At 35.5% G+C, this 13,398-nt stretch overlaps 1 protein-coding gene across 1 annotated transcript; it reads right to left on the bottom strand.

Annotated features, from left to right (window-relative positions):
- Positions 1 to 374: 374 nt before the first annotated feature.
- On the bottom strand, positions 375 to 10,962 carry LOC126969165 (serine protease 42-like). Its single transcript, XM_050814484.1, has 5 exons — positions 10,526 to 10,962; positions 8,516 to 8,661; positions 6,915 to 7,096; positions 1,408 to 1,630; positions 375 to 564 (listed from the first exon to the last, which is right to left on the bottom strand). The coding sequence occupies exons 1-5, from the start codon at positions 10,922 to 10,924 to the stop codon at positions 375 to 377; spliced, it is 1,140 nt and encodes a 379-aa protein (XP_050670441.1). The 5' UTR covers positions 10,925 to 10,962.
- Positions 10,963 to 13,398: the final 2,436 nt, after the last annotated feature.

Below are 13,398 nucleotides of genomic sequence, written 5' to 3'. Positions count from 1 at the left end.
AAAGAACAAATATTGAATATTAAAATAAATAAGATAAAATACAAAAGCCTTTATTGCTGCTCTAATTTTATATACTAGTTACAATCTAAATAATATCGGGAAACGGTCCCTACTGTGGTACAGTTTGTCTTCCGATAAATGCCTCCTCCAATGATTTCCATTCTGTCCTGCCTTTTGCTGTACGAGTCCATAGTTGCCCCGCTTGAAGCACATCGAAGGGTACTTCTCTGTATCTTTGCACCCAAATATTCGCCTAGTACTTTTAAGGTATGATTTTAGCATTGCATAGCATCTATTAATACAATATAATACAAGAAATGTATGTAGCCTTAGCTTGATAATAAAGAAATACTTAATAATTTTATTTCTAATGACTATGTAAACGAGCATGAATTTCTTCGAGAATTACGACAGTGCAAAAATCTAACACTGTCCCTGATCCAATCGTAATAGTATGAAGTGTCTGTATACAAGGTTAAACTTCTAGAAGCCCGCGGAATTTTATGTGACACTATTCCAACCTGAATGTAATCATCTACTATAAGAGCACTGCCGGAATCGCCTCTGAAATTAAATACAAGTTGTTCAACTAAAGATATTTTTATATAAGAGGGGGCAAACGAGAAAGAGGCTCATGTGATGAGGAACCCATGGCCATCCGTATCAAGAGATGCGTTGCCAGCCTTTAAAGTTGGAATGTGCTCTATTCTTGAAGGTTCCTAATTTGTATCGGTTGGGGAAAACAGCTGTCGGTAATTGAAGCAAAGTAGCTGCGAGGCAAAACATTTTTTGCAAAATGGGCGGTTGTAGAATTCCAGACTTCAACGTCATCCGGGTGGAATTTTGCCTTTAAACGTAATGTCCGGTGATGGACCAGCATCTGGATATGTGGCGGTACTTCACAGTGCGGTTTTCAAGTAGCTTTCTTCCACTTGGGATGAACAAAGCTGTGGAATGAACTTCCTTGTGTGGTGTTTCTGGTACGATACGACATGGGTACCTACAAAAAAAGCGCATACACCTTAAAGGCCGGCAAAGCTCCTGTGATTCCTGTGGTGTTGCAAGATAATGTGGGCGGCGCTGATCACTTAACACCAGGTGACCCGTACGCTCGTTTGTCCTCCTTTTCCATAAAAAAGAAATAAAAAAAATTGAATTCGGATGCTGGTTCAGTTCCGACCAACTACTCTGAGCATTCTTCGTGATAATATATGGCTGTAGAAGATTCAGAGAGAACCCACATCTCAACTTAACGCCAAAGAATCAAGCTGATTGGAGATGACTTGATTGTCGATGATTCAAGCCTCGACATCAAACGGCATAAAGATGTAAGATTCACTGAAACCGACATATTTGCGACGCTTGCTTTCTTCGGCAGTCGAAGCAGCAGCCCCGGCACCAACTGACGTAACTTGGACATGATGAGGAGCCTGATTGTCGATGCAAGTTGCATTCCACACCAGCGCCCTTCCCCATACCCATGACACCAGGGTCCTATCAGGACGCTTGCCATCACGGCAGCTAATATTTGGCTGTAAAATAGCTGGTTTATTAAGAGCAGTAAATGCCCTGCGGATGACTTCATTAATGCTGGCATACTTGCACGTCACATCGGCATTGACCTGTTTATCTTTTAGAGAGTGTATATTACACAAGCACAATATGTAAAATTTGTGCAAACAAAATCGTCTTCCTAATACCAATTTCATCAATCAGGGGACACACATTTTATCACTTTGGAAGTGTCTCTCGCGCAAACTATTCAGTTTAGAAAATAATGATATTAGTAACCTCAATACTATTTTTGAAGACCTATCCATAGATACCCCACAGTATGGGTTTGATGAAAAAAAAAAAATTGGGTTTCAGTTCTAAATATAGGGAACATTTATTGTTTTTTTTTTTCAATTTTTGTGTAAATTCTTAATGCGGTTCACAGAATACATCTATTTACCAAGTTCCAACAGTATAGTTCTTATAGTATCGGAAAAAAGTGGCTGTGACATACGGTCTCTCCGTCCGTATGTCACAGCAGTCCGACAGACAGACATGACAAATCCATAAGGGTTCCGTTTTTTGCCATTTGGCTACAGAACCCTAAAAATGAATGATACGGCTGTTATTATTATATATTTTTTGCCTTTAAAAGGTAATAATTGACTAGAACTCACTTCGCTGTGTAACTGTTACTATCTAAATCCCCGCCGCATATAAAACCATCCGCGATATTCCTTAGTAACGCTTCTCTGCAAAATTCTAAGTTCCAAATTTTTTGCTGTGTAACATGTAACACTTTTGTTTGAACTGGTTCTTGTAACTAAAACATTGGTCGATTTTATTATACTTTTATATCTGATTTTTTATCGAGGTTTTGTATCAGTTAAATTGAAAAATAAATAGTGTGTCTGGAATTGCACGCCTCGAATACGAAGCGGCGAGGTTGTGCTTTATAACCGACCTGTCAAGGTCACACGATTTCCACTCTTTAAACTGCATATTTTTCTTTATAAAAAGCACATCAATATAAAGCTAAGACACTAATGAATGATATTGATACTTTTTTTAACTTGTCGAATACGTATTATTATAAAAAAGAGTTCATTAAAAAAATTATCGTGGACGTCCATTAGTCTGTGGTTCAAAAAAACGGCGTGGTACGGATATCTCGAGAACGACTTGACGAAACGACTTAATTTTTTTTCACATTTTCAGAATTAAGCAGAGAAGGTTCCTTTCATAATATGTTGTTCGTTAACAACATAAAATTTCCAATAAAAATGTTCCTACTCCCAGAAGTCTATCTTTAATATTTATAATTATAATTCAACGTGTAAAAAAGGTCTCCACGCGGCCGTTACGCTATAGGCGCACTATCGCTAAAAGTTGATGTACCACATATTTTTTAAGTGACATATTTTAATTTAAAAATTTGAATCAATTATGGTCTCTCACATAGAAACTTGAGAAAATAAATCCCTGTTGGCCCTTGTTTCTCTGTGGCAATATTCCATACGCATTTTCAGATCCAAGTGTTGTCTCGGCTTTAAATTATGGTGCCCTCACACGCTTATTTTGTGTTTTGATAATATTAAGTTGGTCTTCAAGAACAGCTCATCGCGTTAAGGCCTCTTTCAAAGATCTATGATAAAATCCTGGTCAGTTATCTATGTTTTCTTTAAAGTATTCTTCATTAAAAAGTCCTATTTTAGGTAAGTTACACTATGAGATGGGTTGCTAAACCTTTTGAGCGTAAATGTAAAGTAAGAAAAGTTAGAAGAAGATGCCATTATTAAAACCATAGTATTATTATCATACCACAATGCGAGTCCAATTTTTATTAGAATAGAATAGAAATATATCATTTTTTATAAAAAAAAATGAATCCCGCTGAGTTTCTTGCGCCCGTTCTTTTTAGGTCTGACTTGCATACTGTTTCGAATGGGTGGTAGATTTTGACTTTCAAAACGTGATATCATATTCCATTTTAAATAAAAATATTTTAATTAAAAAATACTTACATTATTGTAACCAAGGTAACCCCATCCAGCGACTATTCCTCTTGTCGCCCTAGTCCCAGTACTCAGTAAAGCAACACGTCGAATTCTTTCCCCTAAAGGCAGAGGTTTTTTTAACAATACCGCTCCTATATCGTTTCTAACTGGGTGAATATCATATTCAGTATGGAAATAATAATATTTTGCACGCACTTTGAGTGCTTTTGTATAAAGAACATTACCAGCAAAGGCATATATTTTTGTAGGTGAATCTCCACTTAAGCAATGCGCTGCTGTTAATAAAACGTTCTGGTTGAGAACTGAAGCTCCGCAAAGGAAATATCCATCATAACTCTCTATTGATAAAAATGCAGAATGTGGAAAATCCTTAATATTCTTTGCTGTACTTTCGTTTACGATTCGAAGTTCTTTTACAAAATTTACTTGAAATGCTATGCGAAAAGTGCAGGAAAATACTAATAGTACCAAGTACATACTGGTTGAAGGATTGTTAATGATTCCATTATCCGCTTATTGACATTTTAATGACTACAACATAGCTAAATTTATGAAACTTTATGACTCGGTGATTGTAATTAATACTTACTTCATGATTTTTTTTATTTGATTGAGGAAAACAAGGAGCATAATCTGACCTACGATTATAAATCATCTGAGTCATGCATAATGGAATGATTTTTATGTATGTATATGCTTCTACAATATGATCCCAGAAAATGTACAAAACAAATGTGTTACGAAATTTAAAAGAATTGTTAAAAAACGTTTGTGTGGGAAAGCTTAAACGATTTTCTTAATGATACCTCGGACTGGGAATAAAGCGAACACCCTCAGGCTCTTTAATTATAAATGTTAATTGTAAGATATCACATTGTAATCCATATTTTTATTTAAAAAAAAGGCCCGCTGAGTTTCTTGCGCCCATTCTTCTCAGGTCTGAGGCAGTCTCTTTTGAATGGGTGGTAGTTTTTGACGTTCAATAAGTGATTTTGAATCCTATTTTAAATAAAAATATTTAAGCTATCGAAGACAGTGACTAATGTCCGTATTCCAGACCGTAGACTAAATATACTGGCGGTTAGACGACTTGACAGCTCCATAATACGACACAAATTTTGATTTTGCAATGTGTGCATTAGCTAGTGATTTTATATTCAAAATAGTACGGAGCTAATGCCCTAGGCCCCCCAGTTGACCGCTTACAACGTGTCATCGAAATCGGTTACAGTAACTGTAGAATTTTCTACCGAAAGATATCCCGCGCCCCATCAACATCCCTTTTCTTCCTACTTTATGCCATTCCCCTTTCATAAAGATTAACCGTACTAACTCTTATTGCCTATTCTTCAGTTCACAAAAAGAAACTATAGCTGATATATCAACCGATCATTTCCTTTTGATGAGCCCTTTAAGTACTTCAATCAGCTAAATTAAAATAAAAAATCTCTCCACATTGACGTTGGCCGCCGAATCGTCAACATTCAGTCGACGGAGCCATTTAATAATAAAAAAAACTGTAGATTCGGTTACCTTTTCTATCTTGTTGTATTTCCGTTAGATATGTTCTTCTCTCTTCACTTTGTTTACGATAGTAGATTGTAGTCCCAGACGATGGTTTAGTGGTCTTACTCAGTGTCTCACTTAGATTAAGGATTGATCTCCGCTGCGCTCCAACTAGATACCGCAAAGTGCGGCAGTCTCGAATAATGTGTGACGATGACGTGCCATATGTTCTGTTAAACTTTGCTAATAAATGAAACTACAATGGCGGGCTGCGTAATAAAAATTTCTAAAAAATAATACTACAAGAAATACGTAAGACACTGGCATCACATATCTTCAGTAAGTATTTTGTATTTTGTTAATTAGTTAATTTAAAAATGCCACGCACACAAGCATCTAATAATTGCCGTAATAAAGAAGCTATTGTTCTTCAGTAGTGCGCTATCTAATTGGAGAGCAGCGAAGACCAATTCTTACTATAAGCTTTATACTTGCCCAGCCGAATTTGCGATTTATGTATGATTTTTTTATTTTTTTATTAATTTAAGTACACACAAAAATATATTTGACAATTTTAATTAAATCTAAGTACAAACATAAACCAATTCGGGTTTTACAATGTACTGCAATCATCGATAGTTATAAATACTTAAGAGGAAGTTACAAAAACTACAATATAATATACTGATATTAGTACTTATAACTAGTTGCAATATAATATATAACTACAATGTATTTTGACCCTTGTGGCTTGTGTACGGGGAAGGGTACTGGTGTGGGACGTGACTTGAGTCGACACTCTGACTCATTCTCATGTCCAAGTTACGTCAGTTGATGCTAGAGCTGTTGCTTCGACTGCCGAAGACAACAAAAGTCGCTTTTTTTAATGAAAATAGTGGACGAGACGAGCAGGACGTTCAGCTGATGGTTATTCATACGCCCTGCAGTGCCACTCAGGCACTATTGAAAAGCCCAAAAATTCTGAGCGGCACTACAATAATTGCGCTCGTCACCTTGAGACATAAGATGTTAAGTCTCATTTGCCCAGTAATTTCATTGGCTACGGCGCCCTTCAGACCGAGACGCGGTAATGTTTACACATTTCTGCTTCACGGCAGAAACAGGTGCCGTTGTGGTACTCATAATCTAGCCGGCATCCTGTGCAAAGGAGCCAAAGGAGTAAAAAAATAAAAAACACGCTTTCTATAGAAGTTTTAGTTCGCTTTGGTATTCGAAAAATGGAATAGTTTTATAAAATTATTGTATTGTCATTGGTCCTTGATTACGAAGATTAAAAAGAGAAGTCGCCAAAATAGCGCATAATTGAAACCATTTCTTAACGGTTTATATAAAGCTCTTATTTTTGCAAAAAATAATTACATGTCTACAAAATATGAGAAGAAAATTCATATTTTCTTTACATTTCCATCTCTATTAGACATGGTGAAAAGAAATCACCAAACTACACCTAACTCTTACAGTTGGAGCCATGCTAATCATTCAATCTAGATAAAAATTGTATGAATATTTATTAACTATTTACCAATACTATTTAATTTAATATATAAATAGTTTTGTTAGTTTTTTTAAAGAAAATTGTATTATGTTTGTAATAAATTAAAAATGCTTCTAATTCAGAATTGAAACTATGGCGATCTTGTACGGGAGAAGTAACCTAGCTCCGCTCGTTTCCTCAAGGCCATTGGCTCGGTCCCCAGCCTTAAACGTAATCTGGCCGTTTAAAGTGGGTCGAAATCGCGCCTAAATAAGCCGGTTACAAACTAACATACAGGTGAAGCTAATGAAAAGAATGTAAAAAATAAATTCAGATTTAAATAAGCACAAACAATTTAAAAACAATTTAATTTAGAGTAATATTTTTTTTTATATCTCTGCTAGCATCGGTCGTACACGGATTTTCTTTATTAAATAAAGCGAGAGAATTTTCTACGATCCAGTAATAATAATATGAGACATCGGTATATACGGTCAGACTTTTGGATTTGTTTGGTATTTTATGTGATACCAACCCAACTTGGGTTATTTTGTCCACAATAAGAGCACTCCCTGAATCACCTCTGAAAACAAAATTCACATATGATTATTTGCATAAATTAATTTGAAAATTGTTCCCAGAATTCGGTTGCCTGAGGACATCCGACTAGAAACCAGTAAGAGAAAATTTTAAAGTAAACTTAAGAAATATTAATTACTATTATTTTTTATTATATTGTTATCAATATTTGTTCAATACACTTGTATAAAATCAATGTTCATATAAGCAATTAAAAATTTAGCTTTGTGAAGTACATAATTTAAAAAAATTCAAAAGTCGACTATAATATGTACTAAACACTGAAGCGGGATTTTTTTAACATTATATTTTAATTAATACTTTTATAATTATAAATGAATATGGAAACAACTTAAAACTACATACAAATATTAACTTTGTTAAAAAAACAAAGGAGCTAAGACATAATATAAACAACATTACAAACTAAAGAATTTACGAATACCCTCAATATTAACACTAAAAGTATTGTTGCATTTTATACAGAGTGATTATTTTATTTACTATCAATATAACACTACAAAAACGAAGGTGAAAAATAAATATTTAATATCTATATGATTTAAAACATTAATTGAGTTTTGGTTAATTTTAAACTATTAGGTCTTGTCTAAAAGTGAATCAGTTGATTAATAAAAAAAACTAATATTTTTTTTTTCAATTCAAATTTGATTTATTTTAATTTGAAACTAATATTTTGCTAATATGGAATTCGTACTGTCCGGAGAGTTCTATCTGACAAACAATTTAAAACCTACTTTTAGTTAGAAACTGTTTTGCGTTATAATACCGCCGAAAGTTTTGATATCATCATCATCATCAGCCGGAAGACGTCCACTGCTGGACAAAGGCCTCCTCCAAAGACCTCCACGATCGGTTATGCGCTACCCTCATCTAGTGTATTCCGGCGATCTTGGCCAGATCGTCGGTCCATCTTGTGTCTACGTCCTCCGGCATGTGCTCGATTTTCGATATATAAAAACATATGATATGATATCCACGGACTAGTAAAAAAAGAAGGACTCCGCGCCGTGATATTAGCAAGTGAAGCACCTTTATGGTAGTGTGTGTGCGGTTACAGGGTAAACCAGTTACACAATTTTTTCTCCCTTAAATAATCATGTTTTTACACTTTTTCACAACACACGACGGTATTTTTACAATATTTTATTGCGACGCAAACTGATCTGTCACAGACGATGGCAAATCTCATAATGGCGGCCGATCGGCTTGTATTAGTGTAAGTGTGTGCGTGGGGCTATGTATTTACACGTTTACCGGCTTGTTTTGGTGCCTCATTGTTATTTTTTTACTAGTCCGTTTTGATATCATTAGATGTTAATTTAAAGTAATGTATATTGCACAAGGAGCCTTACAAGGTTTGGTAATAAAATAAATACTCGTAGCTGACATAAATACGAACTTAGCTGTAAAACTTTTGATGTTAAGGTCACCTCCGCATATAAAACCCTCAGATAGTGTACGTGTTAACACATGTCTGCACTCGTCAAGACTCCAGATTTTTTGTTTGGTTGCGTACAAGAAATCCGTGGTAATACGCATTTCCTTCTGTAAATATTAGGTAATAATAAAGTATTTAAAAAAATTAAGATTTCAATCAATCGTCTTCAATCGTATTCTGGCACCAGACTAAGTCTCGAGACTAAATAATTATTGATTTACGGAAAAAAATTGAATTTGGAACATGTTTTGTTATGATTTTCGATTGAATTCACGGAAAATATTATGAACAGAAATCAAATTCTCATACAAAATGTATTGACATTTCTAATGAAATCTAGAGAGAGAAAAGATTTCAAAGATTTTCTTTCGTATTAGAAGTGTAAGAAAAAGCAAAATTTAAATTTTACAAGTAAATTCATAAGCAATAAGGGACGGGACGAGCTGGACGTTCAGCTGATGGTAATAGATACGCACCACCCATTACTTGCCGACTGCTTACTTGCCCACTAATACAATGCCGCTCAGGATTTTTAAAAACCCAAAAATATTGAGAGAGAGAGAAATTTATCACCTTGATATATTAATTGTTAGGTCTCATTTGTCCAGTAATTTCACTACCTACGGCGCCCTTCAGACCGAAACACTATTATGCTCACTAATTACTGCTTCACGGCAGAAAATGGCGCCGTTGTGGTACCCATAATCTAGCCGGCATCTTGTACAAAGAAGCCTCCAACTGGTAAATCTAAAGTTATCTCTAATCGCAAACGATACCTGATCGTTTGGATGTGAGTTTTAAGGAATCAGCTCTTGGTAAAATTTTCACAGTGAGAGAAAATCAAGAGATGAATCTCTTTGTGAGCTTCTGCACTCAATTCATTTATCTCTATTTCTTTGGTCAAGGTCCCGCATCGTTATAATCACTTGGAACTATATAGTTCCAAGTGAATATTCACAGCACCACAATACGCCATTGGTGTAATTAATTTTTTTTTACAATACACATATGAGTGTACGGGTCTTCTGATGTTAAGTGATCACCGCCACTCATATTCTCTTTAAACACCATAGGAATCACCGGAGCGTTGCCGACCTATTAGATAAGTGGACGCGTTATCTTTGTAGGTACCCATCTCGTATCCTCCTGGAAACACCGCACAAGGAAGATCATTCCATAGCTTTGTTGTACGTGGAAGAAAGTTCCTTGAAAACTGCACTGTAGAGGAATGCATTCGGCGGCAGGAATGACGTGAAACAGCTCTTCAGAACACTCCCTGTGATAAATGCGGTACAAGACATACAATAAAACGACGTCTCTACACAACGCCTAGTGATCTAGCCGGACAGATAATCTTCTCACTCCTGTGAAATTACTTGAAAAGGTATTCGATTAATTATTCAAAGTTATATAATATGACTATATAAAACTAAAAACTATCATTACGTGGAAGTGTACCAAGAATACTGGCAGCATTTCCGCGTTGGATAGCTAGGCTGGTCCGATAACCGAAATAGCTGCCAGCTCTTGGGTTTCCTAGTAGCCTTATTGAGGTGCGAAGATAGTACCTTGAACATTCTCCGCGCCTCTGGGCCACACAGGCCAAGTGTCTCGACACCAAATGGAAAAACAAATAGAACAACCACGACTTCAAAATATATTAATAACTAGCTGACCCAGCGAACGTTGTATTGCCGATATTAAAATCGCGATAAAAAAGTAACTGTTGATCGTAGATGGGTGAAAATTTGAAGTTGTATGTATTTTTTAATGCTGACTCATAATCAAACAAATTTAAATTTCGTGTGGACCCTTAACATTTAGGGGGATGAAAAATAGATGTTGTCCGATTCTCAGACCTACCCAATATGCACTCAAAATTTCATGAGAATCGGTCAAGCCGTTTCGGAGGAGTTCGGTCCCGCACACCATGACACGGGAATTTTATATATTAGATATGAAAATACTTACGTTTATAAGTCCCCAGCCTGCAACAGCGCCCTCTGGTATTGGCAATCTAGATTGATATATTGCAACACGTGTAATATTTAAACCAAATGGCACGGCTACTTGTAGCATTACTAAGCCTATATCATGTTGCATTGGGTTTTTCCCATACTTCGGATGAACTATAAAATTTGATGCGGGAATTTTCAATCCTTTTTGATATCGAACATGACCAGTGTAAGCATATATTTTTACTATCTTTCTGCGCCCTGTGATGCAATGCCCGGCTGTTATGAGGATTCTCTGGTTGAGTAGTGACGAACCACAGACAAACCATTCTCCTTTGCAGACTGATATAAATGCAGAATGTGAAAAAAACTGTATGTTGGTTACTTTATCGCCGGATACAACGTGGGGCTCCATAGTGAAATTAGACTCGGAGATCAGAAACAGAATATAGTTTATTAATATTGCCCAGTGCATTGTTATTAAGTGGGTATTCAGAAACGCATAAACTCTTCTACTTTATTTATTTTTACGAGTCATTGAAAACTACTTTTATGTTGATACGAGAAATTTTATGACATGCATTTGTAATGAATCAACGTCATAAAATTCATTTCTACTCCATTCGCTTGATCCGTTTTTTGCCAATGGTGAGGTGTACCAAACTTTTTGGATGATTCGGGAGTCGAATCCGCGCCTCTTGGGTTCCGTACGAGAGCTCTTACCAAATGATGAGATAGATGGAGTGAGATCTGAGAGTTGGACAAGACATACCAAGATTTACGTTTAAATTCGTCACTCAAACGGTTGGCTCAGTTGGGCAGAGCACTCGGACGGAACAGAATTGAGGGACATCACTTAAAAATACCAAACTGTTTTGTTTTGAAAGAACGACATCTCAAGTCAATTTCCTAGTATGTAATTTTTGAGTTGAGCAGGTTATCAACTGTAAAGTAGATCCTGTAGATGGAGCCACAACCTGAGAGTTGAACAAGACATACTAAGATTTACGGTCAATGCGACACTCGAACGGTTGACTCAGTTGGTAAGAGCGTTCGGATGGTACTCGAGATGCTCGCGTTTGAATCCCGCATTGTCAATATTGGTACAAATTAAATTTGTATTAAATATACCAGAAATGAGGTAGTGAGTATCACTTAAAAATAACGAACTGGTGGTAAATAATTATCATTGCTTAACGCCTCAACCTGGTGGCTTGATGATCTTGTTACCGCGAAGTCTGCTTCGTGATTTCTTTTATTTAATCATTTTAAAATTGAAGTTATTATATATTTTATTTAATAATACCTTGATTTATTTACAGTATGTGTGGATTGATGCATCTACTGTACTCAATAACTCATGCGCTTAAAATTATTAATTTACTTTTTTTTGACTTACTCGTGTAAGACTTTTAGTTTTTGACATTTGAGTAATTTTGTTGCAACACTTTGCATATATTGTAATTGAAATGATTTGTAAATTGCATTAAAAATAATTACATGTAATACCTAATCTATTTTGAAAAGAGCAACCTTAGAGTTTCTCACTCATCCTTCTCTAACGGCCTTTTCCAATATTCATTCTGTCTCTTAGTTGAGATAAAAATCGTAACTATCGTGGCCTTTTATGTTCCAATAAACTTATCGACGGTAACTAACCTTATCCGTACACGCTGTCTGTCAATAGGACGACGTATTCACGCGTCCCAATATAAGGCGATAAGAATGAGTTATAGGGTATATTGGGACAGCTTCAGATTATTGACTGCTAATTACTGACAGTAGAAGGTAGTAATTTATCTCTATCTGTAGAAAGTATATTAGGAACGGCCGTAAGGAAATCTGCCTTCCGAATGAGCTGTATGAAAAAAAATTACATTTTTCAAGTGTAATTTGATTACTTTACCTGATGATTAATTTACCTATGAAATAAAAATTTTTTTGATTGGATTTGATTTGAACCCTTATAGCATATATCCCTTATAAACTACGACAGTAAAGACTTCAGCGATACCACTCTAATAATATATCTACTCATGTCATATCGGTCTGAAAATACCGCAGAATAATTTTTGATTTCTATGTTGTTAGAATTTTCTTTGAGACCAGAGATCATATAGATATATATCAAAATAGGATATGATATCACATTATTGGAAGTAAACAACTACCACCGATTCGGAAAAATATGCCTCAGAATCAGGTCTTTTCTTCTCAGGAAGAACGGGCGAAAGAAATTCAGCTTCTTATTTTTTTTCATCAAAATATGTTAACAGCATTATATCGTACAGTACAATTTATTACTTTATAGCTGGAGTATGGTGATTTTTGCGGAAACTTTGGCACCAAGATGCTGGCCCTCTAGCATTGAAGTGCAATAAAGAACGAGACTCCAACTGCCTATTGAAAGGTCGTCAAAAAATGTCCAAGCAGCCTTGTATATACTTATTAATTCATTGAAATTAGCACTCTATTTACTGGCAGTAATGTTCAAAGCACGTGCCCGCGAACACCAGGCACAAACCTTTTTTAATAGCAATTGAAATTTAGCAAAATTATTAAAAGTGTCAAGTTAGTTACACTTTTGCTAATTTAAAGGGGCACAAAACACAACTGAAGGAAAACTCTGCCTAATAGATGCGTAGGCAGAGTTTTTCTGCACACAATTTTTGAGCGCAATTGTGAGTCTACGTATTGTAAAACGCCCCCTAGCCGTATGTATTAAGAAATAACGTACCATTGCCAAAAAAAGCTTGTGTATTCTTTTGAGAGCAATCCTGTCAAGGTCTACGTGACGATGATCTTCGAATTCTATATAAACGAAGACTTAATTAATACTGAAAACCCAGACATTTACCATTAAATTAAATATCGGATCGAAAATATAAT

The sequence above is a fragment of the Leptidea sinapis genome, chromosome 17, assembly GCF_905404315.1.
Source record: "Leptidea sinapis chromosome 17, ilLepSina1.1, whole genome shotgun sequence".
Taxonomy (NCBI): domain Eukaryota; kingdom Metazoa; phylum Arthropoda; class Insecta; order Lepidoptera; family Pieridae; genus Leptidea; species Leptidea sinapis.
This window is presented reverse-complemented; position numbering and strand designations above follow the sequence as displayed.